The sequence below is a fragment of the Parasteatoda tepidariorum genome, chromosome 9, assembly GCF_043381705.1.
Source record: "Parasteatoda tepidariorum isolate YZ-2023 chromosome 9, CAS_Ptep_4.0, whole genome shotgun sequence".
Classification (NCBI taxonomy): Eukaryota; Metazoa; Arthropoda; class Arachnida; order Araneae; family Theridiidae; genus Parasteatoda; species Parasteatoda tepidariorum.
Genome location: NC_092212.1, coordinates 18,067,780 through 18,094,294, shown reverse-complemented (window position 1 = coordinate 18,094,294; position 26,515 = coordinate 18,067,780). Strand labels below are relative to the sequence as shown.

Below are 26,515 nucleotides of genomic sequence, written 5' to 3'. Positions count from 1 at the left end.
TTTATTTAATTTTTTGATTGTGATTGTGATATTATTTCAAATCAAGGGCCATTGAAATAAAAATAGAATTTTTTAAAAGGAAATATAATATTTCTAACAAAAATATATTGAGCGAATTATAAAAAAAACAAGCATTTATAAATTATTGCATTATTATTTTCTATCACCTTTTCAAATTAGAATAAAATAAGTAAATTATTTAATAAAAAAGGTTTCGGTCATAACCATTTTCAACGTTTATAGGAGCTCTTTTGAGCTTTTGAATTTTTTTTTTCCTCCCGTGATGTATATACACCAAAAACAAATTCATAACTATACTAAATATAACACTGCAAACTTAACTGCCGGACATAAAACCTAATTTGAAATTATTAATGATAAAATAGATTAAAATCTTCGTACCTCTAATTAAATAATTTAAAAATAGTCTTCTATAGGTAATAACGTTCTCAATTACCTTAATAAACTTTATTTATGGAGTCGAGGTTCCACCGAAAGAATGTTGATTATTTAGGCATCCGTTCCCGAAAAAGATTGGGATCCTTTGCACGAAAGCATTAATGATAATGTTTTTCAAAGTTCATATTCAAAAAACATATTTATATTCTATTTGTTTAATTATTTTCTTCTTCAGTTTAACAAAACTGGAAAACATATTTTGTCGCGCTCTCAAATGTTGGAGGGTATGATGTGGCTCAATTTATTCCAGACAGTTCTAATAGTGAAAAAGAAACATTTTGCATTGATATAAAGTAGCACATTTATGAAAGTAGTAGGGCATTAATATTTAGAAACCGCTGATATTTTTTAATATAAGCTAAATATTACAGTCACCTAATTTATGTTCAAAATATATTTATTTCCTACATACAAAAAGTACATACAACTCACTCATATCCTAAATGACTACTACATAAGAAAAGTACATACTACATACTTATTTCTTAAAGGTCAACTAATTAGAAAAGTACATACCACACACCTACTTCCTAAACGATTACTACATAAGAAAAGTACATACAACATACTTATTTCTTAAAGGACTACTACTAAGGAAGATCATCTTACAACAATATCTTGTTTCCCCAAGATAATTTTTATAAACAAAATAATTAAGTTTTCAGTGTTTATGTCTTGGAAGAAAAAAAAGGGTCTATAGCCCTTTGAATGTTTACATAATTGCCAAATTTTCTTATTTGAAAGGAATATTTTTATAATATTCAAAGTTGTAGCAAAGTTTATGTTTTACCATTTAATTATATGAAGTGAGTTTGAAATGGTTTTGACCACCACGGGGGAGGGGGGGACTCGAACCAAAAAATATGCATATGGAAAGAAGACTAGCTTCCATAGACATTATGTATACAAACCTCCAACCAAAGGGTAGTCCCTGCGTATGAAGGAAAAAACAACATTTAGGGGAACTGCAGCAGAAGCTCCTTTCCTCCCAGCCACTGCTGGTTTTTTAGAAGGGTTAAAGAAAAGAAAATCAGTTTTCTCGTTTCATTTATTGTTGGTTTGTTGTGTTTTTTTATAATATTGATAAACAGTTCAGTACTATTAATTAATATTTTTCTTTGAGAATACATTTCTATCATCCATGTTAATTAAGGAGTGCATTTTGACAATGAAAGATTAAAATGGGAGACAAAGTACCCAACCATACTTGTAGAGTTGTCCGACAACCGTTTCAAAAGTGACGTACCTCCTCTCACTTTACTTCGTATGCGAATGCGCTGTATCTTAGTACGTAGGATATTCTGAGAATGTTGCTCACCCTCTTCTTTCTCTGTTGTAGCATACCCCCCCCCAAAGAATATTTTTGACCCCCCGTCAGTTCCCCGCTTTAGTTACGTATTCGAAAAGCTGCTCTTTGCTAGAACTTCCCATTTGATAAAAATGAATTAATGACTAGATTTTCGCTTACTCGGTAACAATATGCTTGATTTTAGTAATGGACGGTAGATATTGTAAGTAATTAGAGCTAAATTTCAGCAAACTAAATCAGCGACAAAAAAATGAATGTTTACTCGTACATAATCTGAGGTGTAAAGGTTTTTGGATGGGTTTGCATTACCAAAAAAAAAAACACCTCAGACATCTTTCCTTATTGACCTTGAATTTGAGAATAAATTCTTGATTAGCATTTTCTTGATTTCATTCAGTATATAAGTATATATTTCAGAAAACTACTTAGTTAGCTTATAGAAAAATTAGAGCACGATAACTTTTGAAACTTCTCACGATAATTTTTTTGCAAAAAAAGTTCAGAGTTACGCTGTTAGTGACATGAAGAAATAGTTTAATACTGAGCTGTGTCTGTTTTCGTACCTTTATATATTTATTTTGCTTTAGTTATGGTTATTTTTGTTAATAAAGCTAAAACATTCTTTTGACATAAATTAATCTGACGATAAAATATTTTCCAGACATCTAAAAACAGACAATACAACATTATTTTTCTGAAACTTCTTATTTTTACAATCATCTATTTTTGAATTTTCAAGCAAAAAAATTATTTTAAATTTTGGAATTCCACCTGGTTAATTTTGATATTCAGATGTGGTAACAATTTGGAAATCTCCAAGTTTCGAATGCTTCTGTCGAATAGAGTAAAATTAAAGCAACATTTTAGTAGCGATAATTAATTAAAGATGATAAAAGAAAACCTAGGATTTCCCTATGACGTCTACAACTTTCTAGCTGTTGATTTCCTGCAACAAATTAAACTTTTTGCCCGACTTTATGATGGAACTACCCCACATTTGCGTTACATGGAGAGGAAAACCACTAATATCTTCCACGGTTAGCAAGGGGACTCTACCAATGATCCGTCTACCACTGAGGATAATTTACGTCAGCACCGTGGTCGGTGCTAGTCGGGTGCAGAATTTGTTTCGACCAGCCATCGTTGTGATTCGAACCCGGGACTCCTCAATGGAGGCGAGGTACCCTATCTTCTAAGCCACCACAGCTCTATTTACAGGTATTTTTGTTTTATTTTATAACCTTCGTTGAACAATCAACTCAAGTTTGGGTTTACGACTACTAATTTTCAACTCCGTAGAATTGTAATTTTGATTCCAATCCAGAAGACAAGGGAACTCCTGGATCAAATATTAGAAGAAATTTGCCGCCGTAGAGGAATTTTCGATGGAACTAACCCGCATTTGCGTTACATAGAGAGGAAAACCTCCAATGGTTAGCCTGACGGCAAGAGGACTCTAACCCATGATCAGTCTACCTCTGGGGATATTTTACATCAGCATCGTGATCGATGCGAGTCGGGTGCAGAGTTAATTTCGATCAGCCATCGTTGTGATTCGAACCAGGGTCACTTCATTGAGAGGCGAGTGCCCTATCTCCTGAGCCCCCACGATTCGATTTGCAGACATTGGACAAAATTATAGGAACACTTTCATATTGACTCTACAATCTTTCTTTTTTCAGCAAATGCTTTGGAAGATTTTGAAAGGTGAAAATGTTGGCACAATCTCAAATCATCATTTCTAAATACTTAAAGCATTTTGAAATGATGTCAGTTTTACCCATGGAGAATTCGAATCTACCAAAATGAGGAAAGGAAGCAATAAATTTTTTTGAGCTTAAATACCAGCAATTTTAAAACAATTCTTAGGATGGCAATATTATATTAGAAAGCTATTTTTTTAATTATGGTGGTATTGTAAAACGAAAGAAGCTTAAGAACTCCCTGTTCTTTTACACGCTACAATTTTGAGCTTAAATACCAGCAATTTTAGAACAATTATTTGGATGGCAATATTATATTAGAAAGCTATTTTTTTAATTATGGTGGTATTGTAAAACAAAAGAAGCTTAAGAACTCCCTGTTCTTTTACACGCTACAATATTGAGCTTAAATACCAGCAATTTTAAAACAATTCTTTGAATGGCAATATTATATTAGAAAGCTATTTTTTTAATTATGGTGGGATTGTAAAAAGAAACAAAACTTAAGAACTTCCTGTTCTTTTACACGCTACAATTTTTGCGTGGGTAAAAAAAAAAAGCAATTTCTCAAAGCTTCAAGCATGATCTTTCCAAGAATGACAAAATTTTTGCTATATAATATCTTTTAAAATAAAAAAATGATTGTTTACGTATAGTTGATCAAGACGTGCTTCCATAATTTTGTCCAACCCCTGTTAGTATAAAGTTAAAAATGTTTTGTAGATATGGTTGCTATTTTTAATAACGTAACTTATTTATTTTATGCAGAAAATGATTTCGAAATTAAATGAAAGCCTTGTGCTAATCATAAATGAAATTTATTTTAAAACAATAATAATTTCCAATAAAAACTATTGTTTTCTGGGAATTTTTTTTAAAATTCGTTTTAAACCTAATTTTTTTCATTGTTTCTGAGTTGTAGTCCTAAATTATTGTTTTTCGGAAAATTATCCACATTTTTTTAAAAACTTCGTTTATTTAATTGTTGTTCTGAGTTGCTGTCCTAAACTATTGTTTCTCGGGAACTTTTCCTTAAAATTTTTAAACCTCATTTACTTAATTGTTATTCTAAAGTCTTGTCAATAAAATGCTTCGATAATAATTATCGAAAGTAAAATCAAAGGAAGCAAATTAATTAAATAAATTATAAGTCATTAAGACTTAAAAAAGAGTGAGAGAAAATAAAATTTTGAGCATATTTCCTCACTTATTTTTAACGTATTTCTTTCTCGAAAGCAAATAAAATGGTTTGTCAAATCAATCAAAATAAAAAGCAAAAATAGAGATAATAATACTTAACCCATCAAATAAAAAATTGCTAAAAATTGCCACTTTTAAAAATTGCTGTTTAGATCCGAAGGTATTTATTAGAAATTTTTGTCTAACGATAGATATTGTTACTTATTAGTAATTTAGCATTTATTAGAAATTTTTATCGTACGAAAGATATAAACCTCATAATATTATAAAATATATTTTTTTACAATAATAAAACTATATCTCTGTGATAGACTTTCACTACCGAAATATCAACAGTGACTTTTCAAAAGTAATTTTAAAAGTTACGTAAATAAAAAAGAGAAAAAAAATTACAGTATAAATATTTACACAAAAAAAAATAAACGCAATTTATTAAAAGAGTTTAGAACGAAATAAAAATAACAACATTTCAAATTACGCATTCAAATTTTAAACACTTTAGATCTAGAAAAATTTACATATTTTTTGTAATACAATATCCGACATTAATACTGAAAATCTTATTTATTTCTTGAAAAAAGAAAACAAATTGAATTTATCTAAGATCTTATCAATAAAATCATTCTTATTTTTCATCTCCAAGCAATATCGAAACCCAATATCACATTATGAAATAATTTAAGTACACGATATATTATCCTACTTCCCATGAACGTTAATAGGTGGCAGCATATAGCCGCTGCATGACATTGTCGCATTGGATTAAAGGCGGTGATAATCTGTGATATTCTATTTTTTTCAATTAACAATGGCGAATTTTAAACCTGTTACCCATGTGCTCTTTGATATGGATGGGTTAATATTCGGTAAGTGTTTACAAAAATCACTTTTTAATTCATTCTCTTGTAAGGAAGCTGTCTCGCGCCGGTGAACAATAAAAAAAATGTATGTGCTCGTGGTGAAATTTTAAAATTTCTTATCATTAATTTCCTTTTTTCCTAATATCCAAGTTATTTTGTAGAAAAAAATATGCAGACACATTATTATGTTGTAGTTTTATACGATGAAATTTGTTTTTGAATTATATGAATGTATATTTTCCATTTTACGGGATGATTGATCACTTTAAAAAATATTTGTTTTGAATTATAGTTCTGTTGGTTTCCAACAGATGGCGGTATTGTTCACCCCGCAAATTGTGACCACAAATGTTTGAAAGAAAATTTTTTATTTATTTCAATAAATATTCGATTTCAGAATAAAACTTGAAAAATTTAAGTAGCTGCTTCATTCTTAAATAATGATTTCTTATTTTAATCTTGTAAGAAGTGTTTAAATGTAACACGGTTTTAAAAGCATTATTTTTAAGAATTCATTTTTAAAAATTAGGCTTTTTTTTTTCTTTTTTTTTTTTTTTTTTTTTTTTTTTTTTTTTTTTTTTTTTTTTTTTTNAATATTTACGAAGATAGTTATAAAATTTTCGAAAAATAAACTATCAAACTAAAACGTAAGTTCTGAATTATTTTATTTGGAAGAGTTAAATTTTCTAAAAATTCTATCAATTATTAATTTGATTAAACTATTGAGTTGCCACTATTTAACTATTTATCTATTGGATTACTCTTGCATTTAAAAAAATAATAGAAACTTTTGTTGCTCAAATTAATAAACTATTTATTGTTTTATTAAGTTTTGGTACTAGTACTGAAATAAGTATGCTGATTTTAAAGAGAAACACCATAAAAATGGGGTTTTTTTTTTAAAAAAAAAAATGTTTTTATTGGTGAAACTCTTAATTGTATAATGAAGCAACATGCATTTTTATTCATTTACTTATTTTTCATTATTCTGCATTTTTTTTTTTTTTTTTTTAAATGTTAAAAACAAAATTTTACGAAGTTAAAATTCTGCTTGATCCGGGGTCAATTACGTAATATCTCTTCGATTATAAGAACAATATTGTTCTTTTAATTGAAAGGTCTAGCTCATTAACAGATTAAAAGTCATACAAGATTTGTGTACAGAAATACAGTTAATTTTATACACAAATCACACGAAAAATTTTTTTAATATTTTACACAAACTTTCTTAAAACTTTTATATTTTTTAAACTATTAGTGAACTGAAATTTTCCTACCAATAGCTTAAAATATACATTCGAATCAATATCTCACTTGCCTGGATCGCAATATTCGACGCATAAATATGCATGACTGCTATGTTTCTGTAAAAACTTAAATAGCTTGTTAACTATTGGTTTGATCAACTCAGGTGTGATTTTTTTTTTTCCGATTCAGCTTAAAAATATAATCGGAAACATTAGGTATATCACTTGCCTAGACGGCAACGAATATGTTTTGCCCGATTTTTCCTCTCCGTTAACCCTAATTAGAAGCTAACGCTTTACTCGCAAAAGCTTTTTTACTTCAAACGCTCATGTTAGGCCTAGATGACAGTCTTAAAAGAATTTACAGTTTTCCCATAACTATTTCTGCATTTAATTACTCTGGTACGAGTCGCATATTTTAAGGACATATTATCTTCTTTAGACTCAAGGTATCCATAAGGATACCTCACCAAATGCATCCTGGAAAAATTAAAGAGTGGCGGCAAATTTTTCTTAAGATTGATTAAAATTTCATTAGGTTAACTTCCAATTTAGTTTTATAAAATCAGTTTTGCAGTTTTCGCACCACAATAAACGAAGTGATAATATTTTCAGCAGATATAAATACTTCAAAGTATGAATATTTTCAGAATTTAGCTACCACATCAAAACACTTTCTAGGATGTGCTTAGTAAAAATATATGATATCTGAAGAGGTTAAATAAAAGTTGAATCAGTACCATAGATTTGTGAATTGATTTCGTTTCTGCTTTACTTATAATCAACCAGCAAACCTTACAGTTGTCTGATTTTAGTGAATGTAATTAATGTCCTTAAAAGTTGTACGAAATTTCAGTTTCTTGCTACTTTATGGTCAAATTTAAGGTCTCGCAAAATGTACACCACACATATGTTAAATTTTTTTAGTTTTACTCATTAGTATAACTTCATAGAAATATTGATTTACAATTTGTTTTTCTGTTAGCATCAGATGATTTTGCTAGTTTTCTCAGAAAAGAAAAGAAAAATACATGTCTCATAGCTTTACGCATTCACACAAAGAACATATCATGAAAACTTCAACAAAATCAAAAACGTCAAGTATCCAACCTTTTCTAATTTTCTCGATGTTTGAAGAAAACTGACTCTAAATTATGTTGAATTTGGTCTTTATATAAAATATTTCGGCAAATCAGTATTAAATCTCAGCTCAAAGGCAGAGGCTGTTACAGAATTTCAGGAGTGCTCATTTTACTACTGCTATAAAAAAATAATAATAAATATTTTGCAATAAAAAAAATTAGATGTGATATTTAAGCATTTTAGTTCTTCCTAATTTTAGCGCCGTCCGAATTTAGTAAAAATAAGAAGTAAATTGTGACAAAATTAATAATCACTTATACATCGTATGCATATCCTTTTAATTAGCAAAACAAAGTATCCTATCAAGTGTTATGTTATTGTAATTAACTCACAATTATTATCACAGAGAATATCAAAAAATATATTGAAAACCACTGAGGAAAAAATCTATCTCATTTAGCTGAAATTGCTGATCAGAGAAGTAGGCATCAGAAGAACTGCATATTGTTGAGCTCTAGAAATAGGGATCAGAAAAACTGCATATTGTTAGGCTTTAGAAGTAGGCATCAGAAAACTGCATATTCTTAGGCTTATGAAATAGGCGTCAGAAAAACTGTATATTGTTAGGCTCTAGAGATAGGCATCTACAAAACGACATATTCTTAGGCTCTAGAAATAGACATCAGAAGAACTACATATTCTTAGGCTCTAGAAATAGGCATCAGAAAAACTGCATATTCTTAGGCTCAAGAGATAAGCGTAAAAAAAACTGCATATAGTTCGGCTCTAAAAACAGGCATCTGAAAAATTACATACTCTTAGGATCGAGAAAGAGGAATCAAAAAAATTGCATATTGTTAGGCTCTAGAAACAGGCATCAGAGAAACAATGTGCAATTTTTCTGTTGCATCTTAAATTTAAGGACTAAGTGAAGTCAAGCACATCCAACAGCATCAAAGCTGTTGGCTAAGCGAGTTAAGGAGGTTAAAGTGCCTCAGTTTCAAGACCAAATACATATGAAAGGCAATGTCGTTAATTTTGCGCTCCGGACGCCTTTATTTCTAAAGCAGCTAGTACCCATCGATGTGAAACTGAGCAAGCATCAAGCCGTCAATAGGGCTAAGCCTACAGTCGTACATAGTGACGACCAAGGTTAAGTGCTTCCACCTCCGTGCCGTCGCCTAAGTTGTATACTTTTTCATTTACAAAAGATTTTGTAAAAAATTTTAATTTTATTGTTTTGCTTTAGATACTGAAGATATTTACACAAGAATACATCAAGTTATTGCCAGTAAGTTCGGGAAAGAGTTCACATGGGAAGTGAAAATAAAGTGTATGGGTAAAACCGCAAACGATGCTGCTGCGACTTTCATACAGGAACTTCAAATACCTATGTCTGTCCAAGAATTCGAAGTTGTTTTTCGTTCTTTGTGCGAAGAAGAGTTCTTGAAAACTAAGGTCTTGCCAGGTATGTATTACTCAGTTGAAATGTTTTGATATGTGAAAAGTCATTTGTAGTACGGTAATTACATTAAAATATTATGTGAGAATTATTTCCCCTGTGAGTTCACGTATAAGTTTTTGGTATAAAAAGAGGTGTCTGAGTACAGTAAATTTAGAAATTAATGTTGTTTACTTTCCAGATTTTAAATATTTATTTAATTGTCACTCATTCATGTGCAGGCTTGTATGCTCAGTAAAAAGTAAGGCTTATAAGCTTTTGTTAAGTTGAATAATAGATAGCATAAATTAAAAAAGGATATTACACAGATGCAACCAAGGTCACGGCGGGACTCGAACCCGCTGCTTCCACCCTGAATACAGAAAGAAGACCAGCTCCTCCCGTTTCAAGAACCACTGCGGTTGTGCCCCTAAATGTTGTTTTTTCCTTCATACACAGAGACCTCACCAAACCTTTGGGGACTGGCTTACATGTCAATGAAAGCTAGACTTCTTCTCCTATGTATATTCTTTGGTTCTAGAGTATTTGGTAGAATGGCAAGACTGTTTTGCCAAAGAGGATCCGACATCTGTTCGGAAAACGAGTATAACTTTCCTCAACTAACATATAAAATACAAAAAGTAAGGATTCGCACGATCCTTAAAAAATTTAAAAAGTGGTTTTAATATTCTAACAAAAAAGTTACAAACTTCTTTTTATTAGCTTATTATTAAAGAATTCTGTACTAAAGAATTCACTATTGAATGTATTAATTAGGAAATAGTTAGCTTAGTAGTGAACACAAACTTAATCTTAAAAAAATGTTTTATGAATTTTTAATTAAGTTTGTATATATTTTCATTCTTTTGCTAACCTTCAAGCACCGTAAGAGTATTGTATAATAAACTTTTAAAAAGAAATTAAAAGTTTATTGATATACAATTCAAAAAGAATTTTAGAAATATATTCAAAAGAATAATAATGAATCAGAATTTTTTCAAATTCGCTGCTGTAATTTTAGTCTGTAATTAAAAAGAAAAAGAAAAAAAAGCGATAAAACTCTTCAGTTTAAGATGCGACACTTTAAGGCCATAGGTCTTTCTTTTTTTTGTCTTAAGCGTTATTTTCAAAGAAACAATGGCGCAAGGAGTGTATAAGTAAATATATAAACCTATATATTCCTTGTAAACCCGTTATTCAGACAAAAAATAAGCTAAACTAAAAATATTAATTTGAGAAAAATTCTCTAGTTTTTCAAACAAAAATAATTTCAGACTTGAAATCCCACAACAGCGTTAGGTAGAATGAAATACTTATATAAATGGAACAAAATTTTTGCTGCTCAATGTAATAAACAATTTTATTTCTATCTCAAAAAATTTCTCCATTCAATTAGCCACTATCAATAAATCTACTTCAAGTTTTTGAGCTCGTTGTCACTTGCCGCTTCTCGATCCCGCAATAACAACATTTTACGCCTGCTGAACTAAACTACTACTGAACTCTGTCCATAGCGACAGCCCATAGAGGGCCAAGGCCTAATGTGCCCATTTCAGTTTTCTTGACCTTTGGGCTCTAGGATGCACGAGCAGATGTTCCGGTTGGATAGTCAGCCCAACGTGGAACCCTCAGTGTTTAGTTCCCAAGCATGCTTGGTACTCATTTTATCGACCCACTGAAGGGATGAAAGGCTGAATCAACCTTGCCCGTCCCGAGGATCGAACCAAGGACCTGTGGCATGACAGCACGAAGCACTGTCACTCAGCCACCAGGCGTCACATTTCACGCCTAAATATGTATTTTATATGACTTATGTAATCGTTAGAAAAGTTCGTTATCAGAAATTTCAGTAAGTTTCCTATAATCTCAGAATATTCATATCTTTGTTTCCTTTCACGACATATTTAAACCTTGTGTCATTTTTTTTAGGGATCGAAAGATTAATCACGCATTTACATGCAAAGAACATACCAATAGCCATAGCAACAAGTTCAAAATTAGAAACATATAACATAAAGACTAGAAACCACCAAGAACTAATAAAAAAATTCCACCACGTAGTCTCAGGATCAAGTGACCCAGAAGTTCAGAAAGGAAAACCTGCTCCTGATGTATTCTTAGTGTGTGCAAGCCGTTTTCCAGATAAACCTTCTCCGGACAAGGTATGTTCTATTACTATTTTCAAGAAGAAAAAAATCTTTTTAAAAAAATTAACGTAGTATAAAGGTTTCTAAAATAAAATGGGAACCTGAGTGTTAGAGTCAAAATGAGAGTAAAGATAACAGCACCCAACCATTAAAGGTTTTAAAAGGAGGTCAGAAAAGTGCACCGCACACTGCACATAAATAATTAACCAGTTCTTATGAGAGTAGTAACGACATGTAGTTCTTCAAAATGTAACTCTCTAAGCAAACGTTTCATAAAAGCAATGATTTCATGGTGTTAGTTTAGCCTTATCTGATATTGATAAAGCCCTTCACGAACTATCCTACACCATTTGTTCACAGTCGTATATCCTAAACAGTGTTCACCAAAAAAACATTTAATGACAAATTACCTTCTGTCACTAAAAATAATACAAACTGATCGTGTTTCTGTATTAGACGCATCTATTTTGACATGACTTTATATTCTCTTTTTATACTCTCATACGAATTAATTAATCAATTACATCCAATTTGCTGTGCATTCTTCTTACCTGAATCATATAATCCTGAAAGTTGGTGCTTCTATCACTACTGTATTTCTGGCGCATCCACTGTTCCTTTAAACTACCTTTATATATTCCATTTTTTGAAAATTGAACAAACCTATTTTAAACCAGTGTCATTTCTTCAATTTCATTAAAATAAAATTTATTGAGCAATCCACTTGACTCCACGATTTTCTCTTGCCTAAAATGCATCATTGATCTACTTTTAATTTCAATTAACTTTTATTTTATTTAATTCAGAATACCATTGGCGGACACTCTTTTTGCCTTTTATTTCAATGACACTGTATTGTGACAGCGATATAATACAGCGATTTTAAACGTGTAGGGGATGAAACACACATAATTTGAACTAAGAATTATAAATTAACCCATGATCGGAATTGTCATTTCACGCAGCTAAATGACGCCTTGTTGATATAAAGGGACTTTTTTTGCACCTTTAAAACTATACTTTCATGAATGTAAATTATTTTAATTCCATGTTGGTTTTTCCTTTAATTGTTGTCGAAAATTGGTGTACAAAACTGCACTGTAAATGAAGTTTGGATTAATCATTAAGCACCCTTATTAGTATAATTTTCCAGTTAACAAAAATTTTAATAGTAATTTTAAAAAATTCTTCTTTCTGATTTTGCACCATAATTTAAGATATTTTTTTTAAATATTTCTTTTATAGGTTCTCGTGTTTGAAGATGCTCCAAATGGCGTGCTAGCTGCGGTTGCGGCTGGCATGCAAGTGGTAATGGTTCCCGATCCCCGAGTAGAACCAGAATTTACAAAAGACGCTACACAAGTTCTCAAAACGATGGAAGATTTCAGACCGGAACTGTTTGGTCTACCACCTTTTGATGATGTTCAATCTTAGTAGTTAGTTTATCAAATTAAATTGTTGGTCTATATCACAATATAAATCTTGTTATCGACTGGTTATATCTTCTTGATACTAATAAAAAAAGTTGTTCTTCACTCTTGTTTATCTTCCAAGTCTTTCATCAAGAAATATTAATAAATAGTTTACGTTACAAAAATTAAGTTTAAAACTATTTTGACTTTTCTCATGAGAATAATCATGGTTAGGTCGGGTCTGGTCTAACTGGGCTCCTGAGGCCAATAATGGCCCTTTTCCCATTCATCCTGTAAAACAATAGACAAATTACATAAAATGCAACAAATAATGGCTCATGTTACGGTAGGGAAAAAAGAATGGCACTTTGCCGTGGTTAAAAGTAACAAATAATTTCATGTCTAGAAAAGTTCAAAGCATATTTACAAGTAGGGAAACGAAATTACTCGAAGGAAAAATATTTACAAAAATTGGGAAGAATTAACTAATATTCATAATGAATAACGTTAAGATCATAAAAAACTTCATTAACAAAAAAGTGTACCTCTGTTAACGTAGAGACCCGACCGTCCTGGTTGTTACCACTCGTGTCCGATTGCTCTCTACACTAAAAATTACTCAGATTAGTCTCGTCTTGATCAGACCTACATGGCCAATAATTATGGTTATTCGTTCGTTCGTTGTAGTGGAACTGGGCGTCTGAGGCCTTGCGGCCCTTTTCCCATTCATCCTGAAATTAAACTAAGAAACATGCATGACAAAATTAAAGTTTGGGGAGTAAAATGGAGTTCTTGAGAGAAGAAAAATGGCACTTTGTCATTATTGGGCAATAACAAAATTACAAGTAATAAAAAGTACATGAAAAAAGGTAAAATTAATTTACAATGGGAAAATAAACACTAATGAATATTTACAGTTTGGAAATACATTCAAAAGGGGGGCGAGTTAGAGGAATGTGAGGATGTATGTATATGTGTAAGTGCCGGGTAGCTCTCTACACTGAGGGGTGAAAGCGAGACGGAAAAGAGGAAAGGCTGGTAGTAAAACCATTTCAGTTATAGCTAGTTTTGGGGAGGAGTTTACTTAATCTTTTTTTAAATTTTTCAACAATATCTACTTTATCTTGGAAAAGAAGCAGTTTTATATATATGCCAGAATTATAAAAGAAATCTTGATAGTTACAGTTTTTTCGAAAAAAATGCTGGAATGAAATGTTTTACGTACCAGGGCTTTCACCCATGTCTACACTTCGGTTACAATGAATGATCCTCGTATCTATAAGACTAAAAAATAAGCGCTTAAATAAATTTTGAAATCTTGGTCAAACCTCGATACAACAAACTCAAAGGAAGGCACTAAAAATTTCGAAACATCGAATAACTGAAAGTCGAGTATCTCAATCGAATGTTTTAAAAATTTAGCCGAATCATTTATTGTGTTGATATTTTAAATGTTGTCCAACATGTATTTACTTCAAAAAACAGTTACTTCAATTAATGTCAATCTTTTACTCTGTCTTTGATTTTACGTTTTTCTAAAAAAAAATTCTACTTTCTCTTCTAATATATCTCCAGANCACGTTCACGCCGGGTGTTGCGCCTGAAAGCGGGACGGAAAAGAGAAAATACTGGTAGAATAACTATTTCAATATTAGGTAATATTCGGGAGGAGTTAATCTATTCTCAACAATAACAATTCACTGTAAGGAAATTTATCACGGCAAAGAAGCAATTCAATATAAGAATTGCATCCGTTAAAAACAATTGGTAGTTATGGATTTTTATTATTTCCGGAAAAAAACCAAAAAAAATACTTTTTTGTTACCAGTTTGTACACCGGTGCGCAGCCCGATGAGACAATCTAGCGTGACCTACCGGTGTGTCACCCCGGCGTAAACGTGTCAAACTACGGATTTTCTCTTTTTTTTCAAGTTTTATATTCATTATTATTACGACAATCAACATTCAATTCTTTCATTCATTAATCACTTTTCGACTCGACAATACCACTGTTTTTTCGATAAACTTTTCCCCAGTTATAACTGATGATATCCACGTGGTTTCCTTATATCAGTGTTTCCCAAAGTGTGGTACGCGTACCCCCAGGGGTACGGGAGCAGTTTTGCGGGGGTACACATTCTTATGTGAAATATCTTGCAACAAACGAAAATTTCTAAATTTTTTTATTTAAAAACAAAGCTAGCCATGAAAATTTACGATTACGTATTTTTCTATTGGCTATTTTTTGCAGAGTTAACAGTTAATAATTAGTGGAGTCAACAGCCTGTTGTGATTTTTAACTTTTTTACAATTTTTTTATAGTAAAAAATACATTCATTTTTTTTTTTAGTGCTACACTGTGTTACAAACAATTTAGAAAGGGTACACAAAAGTCATAAGTTTGGGAAACACTGCCTTAAATCAACACGTAACGTTTCCTTAATAACAACACGTAAATCTCGAGGCGTACACTTAATAGTATACCTGCAAGTGACGTAGCGTCGGTACCTCGATCCTATTTCACAATTCTATTTCGAGTCAGCCAAGCCCGTCAAGTATAAATTCTCTTAAGCGACGCATTCTATATTCTTACACAAAGATTTCAATTCTTTCACTACATATTTACACAGAGACTTAACACATTAAAATCAATCAAAATTATTCCAAAAGGGATTTATAGTTAAAGCCAATATAAAATGTCGGAGCGAGACACCAAAGCATGGCTATCACAAAAGAGGTCACCAATGGCCAAAAGTTTTCCATGGAAGGGAAAGGCCCTTGACTGATTTAATAACAAAAATAAATGAATTTCATAAGTTTTAGTTTAAATTTATGGTAGTTTAATTGCACTTAGTCCGTAAGAAACTAAATGTTTTTTTCGTTTTTTAAAATTGTCGAATATATCTCGTGTTTGAAGNTATCCACAATAAATATATATAATTTAATACAGTAAGCTGATGTCTCCAATAAGAAAAAACTAATAAAATCACACTTATGCATGCCCATAACAATAAAAAAAGGTACTCACCACATACAGAAGGAAAAAAGGCGATAAACAATAGCTATAAAGGTAGAGCTAAAAATCACACAAAACTTTCTGTTCAACTAAACATTTATTTTTGTAAAACTGCTTATTTTGATTATTGCGTAACAAACAAACAATATGATTCCAACACATTTTGTCTCACAAAAAATATCTTTTAAAAAGAAATGGGTGACAAGAGAATTTGAAGAAACCAAAGGCGTCATGCAAAAAGTTAAATAGAAAGGAACGAGTAATCTAGCCATTAAAATAAATAAGAGAAGAAAACTTAAATTTGAGAGGGCTTTTAATGTTAAAGAAAATTAAAGGTATAAAATGTTGATTTTAAATTTTACAGAAATTGATTACAGCTATGGATTTAATTTAAGATAAAGGTTAAAAAAAAAAGAGAATCCCTCGATACGGACCGAAGTCCGCATCTCGGAAAAAAAGAAACCAGCCAGAAGGCTCGAGAGAAAAAGAATCCCTTCAAAAAAAAAATGACTTAAAAATTCCTTAACTGGGGTAGACCAGAAAAATTACGGCCAATTAAAATTAAAGAGGCGGAGAGTTTGAAATTTAAAAGAAAGAGATTGGCTAGTTAGCCCCCCTAAAATTAAAGGAAGAAAAAGAAAGGCGTGAGTAGAGGGGTTGGTTGACTTTCCCCACAGGAAGTGCGATGACCGCAACGACCATGAGAAAGGTCACCAAGAAAGTTAAAAAGATTGCTAAAAAGAAAAAAAGGAATAACGTTTAAAGAAAAATTGAAGGCTTAAATAAAATTAGAAATAAAATTGTCACATTACATTAAGTGTATATGTGACATAAGTCAAACCCGTCAAGTATGAATTCTCTTAAGCGACACATTCTATATTCTTATACAAAGATTCTTTCACAAAGATTTCAATTCTTTCACTACATATTTACGCAGAGACTTGACACAAAGACAGGCAGGTATCATGTAGAACATAAACAAATTATGCATCGAAGTTGCCAGGTACACAAAACAAAAATATATCACTGTTACAATAAACTACATCAACAAATAATAAATCTAAGTTAAGTTAAGAACGTAGTCGAGAAAGAATTATATTTTATCAAATGAGGTGTGCGGTACGGTGCTGTATTTAATTAACTTCACGTTAATTAACATTCTAACTTATAGGGAAAGAATAAGCTTAACTTTATCACGCTATTTCGCTTATACGAGACTTAACACAAAGACCTGGCGCTAACGTCATAGGTCACTTGTGTGGGTATCCCTGATCTTCTTCTTGAAGTTCAAGAAACCCAATTTACCCCGTTTTGACGTGGCCAACTTTGTCGTAAATTCCCTTGGTTTATTCATCAATCTCTTTTAAGTTATTTCCCTAAATCTCACAGTTTTTAAAGTCATTTTTTATGCTATGACGACTTGCAAAGTGCAAAATAGGAAGAATATGTAATTTATGTATATATTTATATAGATACAATAGTACAAATTTTCTTAACACGTTCACGCCGGGGTGACCCACCGGTGGGTGACGCTAGATTTTCTCATCTTGGCTGCGCACCGGAGTAAAAACTGATAACAAATAAATTTCATTTTTTAGTTTTTTTCCGGGAATAATGAATATCCATAACTACCAATTGTTTTTAACGGATGCAATTTTTATATTGAATTGCTTCTTCGCCGTGATAAATTTCCTTACAGTGAATTGTTATTGTTGAGAATAGATTAACTCCTCCCGAATATTATCTAATATTGAAATAGTTCTTCTACCAGTATTTTCACTTTTCCCGGCGTGAACATGTTAAGAAATGCATGATTCAGGCGATTTTTTTGCAATCAGATCACATCCTCGAACTTTTCAGATTGACTCCTAGAACGGGAAGTAATATAAATATCCGAGCATTAGATCAAAAGTTTTTCAGGATAGTCCATTTTTAATTCTGCACATTATACAATCGCTTCTTTTGTAAGCACACATTTAACACGTTCACTCCGGGAAAAGTGAAAATACTGGTACGGAAAAGAGAAAATACTGGTAGAAGAACTATTTCAATATTAGATAATATTCGGGAGGAGTTAATCTATTCTCAACAATAACAATTCACTGTATGGAAATTTAACACGGCGAAGAAGCAATTCAATATAAAAATTGCATCCGTTAAAAATAATTGGTAGTTATGGATTTTTATTATTCCCGGAAAAAAACTAAAAAATGAAATTTATTGTTACCAGTTTTTACTCCGGTGCGCAGCCAAGATGAGACAATCTAGCGTGACCCACCGGTGGGTCATCCCGACGTGAACGTGTTAAAGAGATAAAATTTTAAAATCTAACGTAATTTTGTAAATTTACGTAAGATTCCGTACGCTTCCATACTAAGATTTGAAGCAGCTGCTCATGCTCACGTTTTTATTTTTTATTCAATTTTTTTTAATTTTATAGATTATACATATCTTCACTTTTTGAGATTTTCGTAAAACACAAGCACGCTGCTCATAGCTGTTGAATGTTGTTTTCTGTTTAAGTCTACCTTCGAATTAAGAACATGTACAGGGCGCAAAAGAAAAACAAGAAACGGACTACCCTGAATAAATTTTGATCTAATGATCGGATCTTCACGTTTTAGGACTCAATCTTAGTGGCTCGGGGGGGGGGTGACCATTTAAGTTACAACAGAGATAAAAACGTACTTTCTCTGAATAAACATACCTTTTTTTTCTCGACTGATTCGGATTTCTGACCCCCAAAATATAGGGAGTAGCCGCTGTCTGGGAAATATGGTCCAATAGTTTAGTCAGGGGAACACTCCAAAGTTTGAACCCCTTAATGTTAATATTACTTTTTGCGTATTTCACCATATATCAAGAATACATCAGCGAATTGAAAACTTTTTACCCACAATTATAAAATTCATTTATCAAAAGATAATGAATTTTATAATTTATTCAAAGATATTATAATTCATTTATTCAAAAATAATGAATTATCTATGCAAAAAATGACTTTTAATAAATATTTATTATTTTATTTTATATTAGTCGAAAAGAATTTCAATTGTAAGGTACACAATTTTTTACATCATTTTAAAGAATATAATTTTACTTGGTAAAATATAGTTAAAAATGGTAAATATTTAAGAAAAATAATTTTTTTGCATGGAATTATCCTTGGAAAAATGAACTTCATAATTGTGTGTAAAAATTTTTCAATTCATTTAAGACGTTTTTGAGATATAGCGTAATACTCAAAAAGTAAAATTAACATCAAGGATTCCAAACTTTGGAAGGCTGTCCTGACCAAACTATTTGGACCATGTTTCCCAGATTGCTGCTACCCCTTATATTTTGGGGGATTCAAAATCCGAATCCGTTGAAAAATAGGTATGTTTAATCAGAGAAAGTATGTTTTTGTGTCTGATTTCGTATCTTTAAATATTGTCGGCGCTACTTAATTAGCATATTTGTGGTCAATCCCTCGAACCATTAAGAACGTAATGATCCGATATTTAGATTAAAAGTTATTCAGGATGGTTCGTTTTTATTTTGGTCACTATACAAGCTGCAAATAGTTGAAAAAGAACGATACAAAATTAAGATGGAGGATTTTTTATTACAAAATGTTAAAATAAATCGTTTGATTATACTGCAATTGGTTGATTTAATAAGATTAATAGTGACCGACCTACCCTCGGAGGAGTTTTCGGTTTGACACGTTGCCACTTGAGAACCAAACACTGCAAAATTACAGTAAAGCAGAATTAACTAATAAAGATTGATACACATTAGAAAATATCACAATATCTATGACGTGTAAATTTGAAACAATAAATCAAGTACTTTAAATTACGTAAGAAAGTAAAAAAATACGAAGTGGATAAATGCAAGCAAAATGTGCTCGTGCAAGAAACGATAGTTCAACATCCCCAATGAGATTTATAAAATTTAAAATCAATAATAATTATAAAAGGGATTTATAGCTAAAGCCAATATAAAATTTCGGAGCAAGACATCAAAGCTTATGGCTATCACAAAAGAGATCACCAATGACCAAAAGTTCTCTATGGAAGGGAAAGGCCCCTGATTGATTTAACAACAAAAATAAATAAATTTCATTGGTTTTAGTTTAAATTTATTGTAGTTTAATTGCACTTAGTCCGTAAGAAATTAAATGTTTTTTCGTTATTTAAAATTGTCGAATATATTTATTTTGTGTAGGAAGAGTTTTAACTTCCAAAGGGTTTAATATATTGTGTAGGAAGAGGTTTCACTTCCAAAGGGTTTAATATATTGTGTAGGAAGAGGTTTTACTTCCAAAGGGTTTAATATATTGTGTAGGAAGAGGTTTCACTTCCAAAGGGTTTAATATATTTTGTAGGAAGAGGTTTCACTTCCAAAGGGTTTAATATATTTTGTAGGAAGAGGTTTTACTTCCAAAGGGTTTAATATATTGTGTATGAAGAGGTTTCACTTCCAAAGGGTTTAATATATTTTGTAGGATGAGGTTTAACTTCCAAAGGGTTTAAAATATTGCGTAGGAAGAGGTTTAACTTCCAAAGGGTTTAATATATTGTGTAGGAAGAGGTTTAACTTCCAAAATATCAACGTGGAATGTTTATTTTGATTTTGTGGTCGATATTTCACTTTATAACGTGTTTAACTTTCTGATTTTTGCTAAATCTCCTATTTTCATTCACGTAAGTTAGATATTTTTTCACTCGTGCCAGCGTATTTCACTAATATCAACGTGCGCATGCGCTATTGCGCATGGGATTTAACGTAAAAGTGTGAAATCTCCCTAATGAGGTAACGCTTAGTTTGAAATACAAACTGCGCGCTAAAAATTTGAACAACTGAACCGCTGTTTTATTTTAAAAACTGAGCGAATACAAATTTACGGAATGAAAGTGATAATAGCTGTGGTAACGGTTTTTATCACACGGAAACTATGCTTTTTGATAAGAATTTTATCTGTAAATTCTTCATAAAAACATATCCCGCATTATTAAAATGATCTTAACATGCTTTTTATTCTTTGTTGTGATTAATAACGCGTTAGTAATATCATCTAGAATAAAAATTGAAAAAAATGGCTACGAAGATATTCTCATTGCACTACCGTCAGAAATTACTCCTGAAAAAAGAACCAATTTGGTCTCGACCTTGAAGGTACGTTTTTAAAAACTAGCAATTCTCTAACAGTAATTTTAAAAACAAACTAGTAGTTTGAAAAAAAGAACTTTTAATTGTAAAAACAAGCCATTCCAATAATGATAAAGTATTGTAAGTTCCATAATGTGTTAGAAAAGAAGAAAGTTCTTTATGTCTCAAAAAAAAAAAACTTCACGAAAAAAAAATCTCATTTTAAGTTGTTTTTTTATATATGTATGCTACAGCAGAAAGTATTTTTTTTTTTATCTGTCTGAGTATGAATGAGCCATGTTAATTTATAAATAACACTAATCCGTTTTCTTTTATAAAATTATGTAAAGCGGTAGGGAATTCAGCTCAAAAAATTATAACTACACAGCTACAGTAGTTTAAGTAAGATGAAAGAACGAAAAAACTGGTAGTTAAATTATTTCAATTTTAGCTATTTTATCGAGTTAAATATGCTTCAATGTGAGCATATTGTATGAGGCAACTACCTTGCGGCACTTGCCTCTTTATAAAGGTGAAATTACCTTCGGCAACGAGAGGGACATATCGGTGATAAAAAAAAGTAATATATGCTCTTTCCGGAAGGATGCCACTGGCGGACGGTACCAAATTATTTATATTTAAAGCAAAAAAAAAAATTTTTGCCTTCACTTTTAGTTATAAACTCTAAGCAATATGCTGGAGAAAGTTGCTATTACTCTCTTATAATAGTAATTTAACTCTATGGGAATACTAGAATTTCATTGAAAAAGTAGAAGATATTTTTTATTTTATATGGCAATTTAAGAATATTATGCGTGTAAATCACATGTGATCTTGTTATTATGATTTTTGAAGTGATGATTTTTCTTACTCTGCTGCACAGCAGCTTTCGTTGGCCTAGCATAGATACAAATCAAGGGGGAGTAACACTCGGTATTCCGGTCTTACCCCGAGAGCTGAAGTAGTTATCAAAACAAAACAGAACAATTCTACCATTGGACTAAATTCCTTATGTTTGTCATATGGAATCCCTTTTCTTATGTGTATCTTATGTTTTGTTTGTTCAATCCTTAGTGAACTTATAATAAGTATGACTAAAAATAATATTTTAACTATAATGACCAATAAATACGGAAAGCTTAAAAAAAAAAAAAAAAAAATTGAAACTTGATGAAGTTTGACAAACTTATCGATACAGACGCTTCAAATTAATCAAGAACTGCGCTAATATGGTAGGACCTTTCGGAGTTTGTCGGTTTGAAAACATAACTAATTTTTACACAATAGAGATACCCGGTGTCCCCAACTACTCGATCTCACCCCACTCTCCCCAATATATTGTAAACTAAACTATACTCAGTGGCGCGACGGCCCATAGAAGGCCAACTAGTTTTCTTGGCTTTGGGCTCTGGAGTGCCGGAGCAGATGTTCCGGTTAGGTGGTTATCCGAACGCTGAACCCCCAGTATTTAGTTCCCCAGCAAGCTTGGTACTGATTTTATTGACCCACTGAAAGGATGAAAGGCTGAGTCAACCTTACCCGGCCCAAAGATCGCACTCAGGACCTGGGACAGGAGAACGCAAAGCGCACTCAGCCACCGGGTGTCAATATATTGTAAAACTGTAACTAAATATGTTTATCGTAAAACGTTGCATTATAAGGTAATATCTCGCAATTACTTTATTTCGTAATATATTAATACTACTTAAGTTTTAAGCCTTTACTTTCGAATAATAAAAATTGACAAAAATAAGAAATAATAGCAAGAAAGAGTATGAAATGGGGATGATAAATAAATATTATGTCAAATATTTTACTACATATACTATAAATATATATATTTTATATATGTATGTATTTTACTATATATATTTATTAATATATTTTATTTATATATTTTACTATATATATTTTATTATAAATATTTTATTTGCAAATATTTTACGTGCAAATACATTATAAGGTTTATTTAGCTTATACTAAATACAACCAAAGGCATCGAGATCGTCTTCAGTTATTGACAACCGTATCGTGTAATTTTACTATCTAAAGAGAATGGACGAAATAAGATGATAATAATTTTCATATAAACTTTCTTTGTTGATATTAGATGATCTAAGTTTCAATAAAATTGCGCCCCAATATTCCAAGCGCTATTGAAAAGGTATGAAAACCAAAGAGTGCCATTAACACATGTGTTGTTTTATGGATAATTACAATAAGCCTATTATAAAATTAAATTAAAATGAAATAAGAAATAAATTTATTTATGTGTCTAATTAAGAGTTCTTTTAATTAGGGAACTAATTTAATGAAAGAAACTCAGCACACATCTCTTGAAGAGTTAATGAGTCAACAGCAGTGTCCGCGGAAGTATTTCAAGAGTGGGAGGGGTTGCCTACCTCCCTATATACATGGTTAATATAGGAACCGGTATATTAACCGGGTCCTAATTATCTGAACCTCACAGAATGGCAATCAAGAATTCATACCTGCCTACTCTTCTGGATTTTCCGGAAGATTTTATTTTCATATTTAAAGTGGTAGTAAATATATACTATTTTTTCTTTCATAAACTTAATTTTTTAATGATTTTAATCACCACGATTCTTACAAAAATTAAGCAGATATATTAATATGCGTTACTATCATGGTTGTCAACTTAAGTTTTCTCAAATACAACGCATTTGTTTGCTTAAAATTGAAGTTTTAATTCCATTTTAATACCACTGGGAAAAATGATAATGGAAGGGATTAAAAGTTGGCAGGTATGAGAATTCGAACTTACAATTTTAACTTCATGTTTCGAATTGTTTTAAAATTAAAATAAAATTAAATTAGGTATCTCTCATTTAATGGTATTTTTTTTTATTCTATTACACTGTTATTATACTGTTCGCTGTGAAATTGGAAATAAAGAATTTTTTCCTTCAGTCAGATATAGGGACGTATATTTTCTATGCTGAGTGATGCTGAGAGTTTTCACCAAGGAAATGTTAAAGCTCGCTTGAAATAGAGACATTTTTTTTTTATAATTCAGACACAAAAAAATTATCTATTTTTCTTAATTGTAAATTTAATTATTTTAACTAAACAAATATTGAGTAAAAATTATAATCTTAAAAGGGACTGTGTCCATTTATATAATGGAAAGGGGCTAAAACCCCAGTGAACCCCTGGTACAGCGGGCTCTGGTCAACAATGAGTGATAATGCAACAGCTAATCTAATATATCTGAATCCATTAAAAAGAAAAACTTTTTAAAATGATTATATATTTTTAAATACTACATGGTTCCTAATTTGATTGACAAACGCACTTTGTTGCAGAATCTTCTTCAACATTCTTCGGATGTACTGTCGAGGGCTACAAAAGGTCGTGCTCAGTTCCACGCAGTTTCATTCCTTGTACCAGATAAATGGGGAGACATTGATAACTGGTTTCCAAATCGAGACAAGACCATTATTTTTGAAGAACCTAAAGCAGCATTAAACAGAGACGAGGCTGATATAGTAATAACTAATCCCGATGAAGAAGTAAACCCATACACTCTCCATCATCAAGGATGTGGGAAACAGTCTCATAGGATTTATATTCCTTCAAACTTTTCAGTCTCCGGAAACATTCAAGGAAAGAGTATGTCTTTTATTTTGCGACAGTCTTCTAACAGAATATGGAGAGAAAAACATTTACAGATACTTATATTTAGGGTTATTTTTATAGGTGTGGAATTTGTCAGGCTTTGGTCAGAATTCCGATATGGTATTTTTCCTGAAGGTGGATTTGAAAATGACGATAGATTTCCTCCCATATATCGAATTCATAAAGAGGGAATATTTATAGAAACTGGTTGCGTTAACAAACCATTCCGGTATTTTAATTTCTTTTTCCTTCTATTAAACTACATTCTGGAACTGTTATTATTTTATAAATAATTTATTAACAGAATTAAATAGAATTAATTTATAAATTAAATAAGAATTAATTTATAAATTAAATAAGAATTAATTTATAAATTAAATAAGAATTAATTCATAAATAATTTTTATTACTCAAATAGTGTAGATAATAATATTTAGGTTTTAAAACATTTTTAAAAAAATCCGTAAGTATTCTACATTTTTATACGTTTTAATGCATACCCTGACATGCAATTTTTAAAATACATGCTATATTTAAATATCATGTAATATTTAGCTTCATGCAATGTTTAAATTAGCAATGAAATTTAAGAAACCAAACGTCGGGGAAACACATATTTTTAATTTACTCAGCATTATAGTTTTGTCACCATTGCTAATACAGGCTCGATAATCCTATAACTATTAAAAAACGAAAACGAACGGTTTGAAACGAACTTTATTAATATTTAAAGCAGATTTTTTTTTTACTAAGAAAGTGTACCGATATTGTAAATATCTAATAAAACTACAAAAATAAAATTAAGTTCCACCATTCCATTAAACGTTTTTTTCATACAATTTTCTTCATTAAATAGCTGATAAAACTGGGTAGATGAATTTCAGTTCCACAATTCCATTAAACGGCATTTTCGTACAATTTTTTTCATTAAATATCTAATAAACCTTTTAAGAAATAAAACTTGAAAATTAAAACTTTAAAAATAAAACTTAAAAAATAAAATGAAATTCCATCATTATATTTAACGCAATTTCCATAAAATTTTGATGTAGCATTAAACTCGTAACAAATAAGTTTATGCTAGTTACGCAAGTAACATTCAAAAATTTTCTTCTACTAGAATTTGAATTAATATTTATTTATAAATTTTACAGTGTTCCGAATGAATGTGAGGTACCCTGGAATTGTGATGGATATCAAATAATACCTTCTGTTATGGATCAACATTACACTAATGTAAGTAGTTTTATACTGAGAACAAAAGCTCGTTTTATCTTCCACTACCTAAAATTTTTTCCCACTTCTAACTCTCCTTAAAAAATTATAAGTTGTTTGTATTTGTTTAATTGATCGAACAATTTTAGAAAAGAATTTAGATCGAACAATTTTTACTGTTATTTAAATTTTCCTTATTATTGAAAACCAAGTTTTTTAAAGTAATAATAAACAGCCCATTTCCATTCTTTTAACATAACTAAAGGTAAAGAGAATCTATTTGATATCTTTTAACAAAAATTATTGAGATCATTAAGAAAGTATGTTCTAATTTTATTAATTGATATATGGTAAATGGGTCTAAATTTTGTGCCTTTTATCATTAAATTCCTAAGTTCCAAGTTTTCTATAATATTTAAATTACCAGTGATAATATGTTTATGATGTTTATCAACAAAATCAAAATATTTATCCTCCTCACAGTGACATTCATAATCGGATATATTAATACTCCCTAAATTTTTGCTTATATCATTATAGTTAAAAATGGTTCTACCAAGTGATTTGTTATATTTAAAACTTTTAATAATGTTAAAATCTTTTAATGGAAATAAAGCTTTAAAATTTTCAAAAATGTTGTGAAAT

The 26,515-nt window shown here is 30.7% G+C and overlaps 2 protein-coding genes across 2 annotated transcripts in view; both read left to right on the top strand.

Annotated features, from left to right (window-relative positions):
• Positions 1 to 5,377: 5,377 nt before the first annotated feature.
• LOC107456589 (pseudouridine 5'-phosphatase-like Gs1l) lies at positions 5,378 to 12,984 on the top strand. Its single transcript, XM_016074495.3, has 4 exons — positions 5,378 to 5,537; positions 9,111 to 9,329; positions 11,232 to 11,464; positions 12,695 to 12,984. The coding sequence occupies exons 1-4, from the start codon at positions 5,480 to 5,482 to the stop codon at positions 12,881 to 12,883; spliced, it is 699 nt and encodes a 232-aa protein (XP_015929981.1). The 5' UTR covers positions 5,378 to 5,479; the 3' UTR covers positions 12,884 to 12,984.
• A 7,856-nt stretch (positions 12,985 to 20,840) lies between these two features.
• LOC107456586 (calcium-activated chloride channel regulator 2) overlaps positions 20,841 to 26,515 on the top strand; it is a 31,085-nt gene continuing 25,410 nt past the window's right edge. Inside the window, exons 1-4 of the mRNA XM_043040540.2 lie at positions 20,841 to 21,040; positions 24,343 to 24,649; positions 24,737 to 24,884; positions 25,810 to 25,891. Coding sequence (XP_042896474.1) covers positions 20,882 to 21,040; positions 24,343 to 24,649; positions 24,737 to 24,884; positions 25,810 to 25,891 — 696 coding nt within the window. The 5' untranslated portion in view covers positions 20,841 to 20,881. The remainder of the gene's footprint in view (positions 21,041 to 24,342; positions 24,650 to 24,736; positions 24,885 to 25,809; positions 25,892 to 26,515) is intronic.

Excerpts from the sequence above, each read along its gene's own strand:
- LOC107456589 (XM_016074495.3), top strand. The coding sequence starts at position 5,480 with ATGGCGAATTTTAAACCTGTTACCCATGTGCTCTTTGATATGGATGGG. Across the intron at positions 9,330-11,231 it reads GAAAACTAAGGTCTTGCCAG|GGATCGAAAGATTAATCACG; the intron begins GTATGTATTACT and ends CATTTTTTTTAG. Across the intron at positions 11,465-12,694 it reads ATAAACCTTCTCCGGACAAG|GTTCTCGTGTTTGAAGATGC; the intron begins GTATGTTCTATT and ends TTTCTTTTATAG.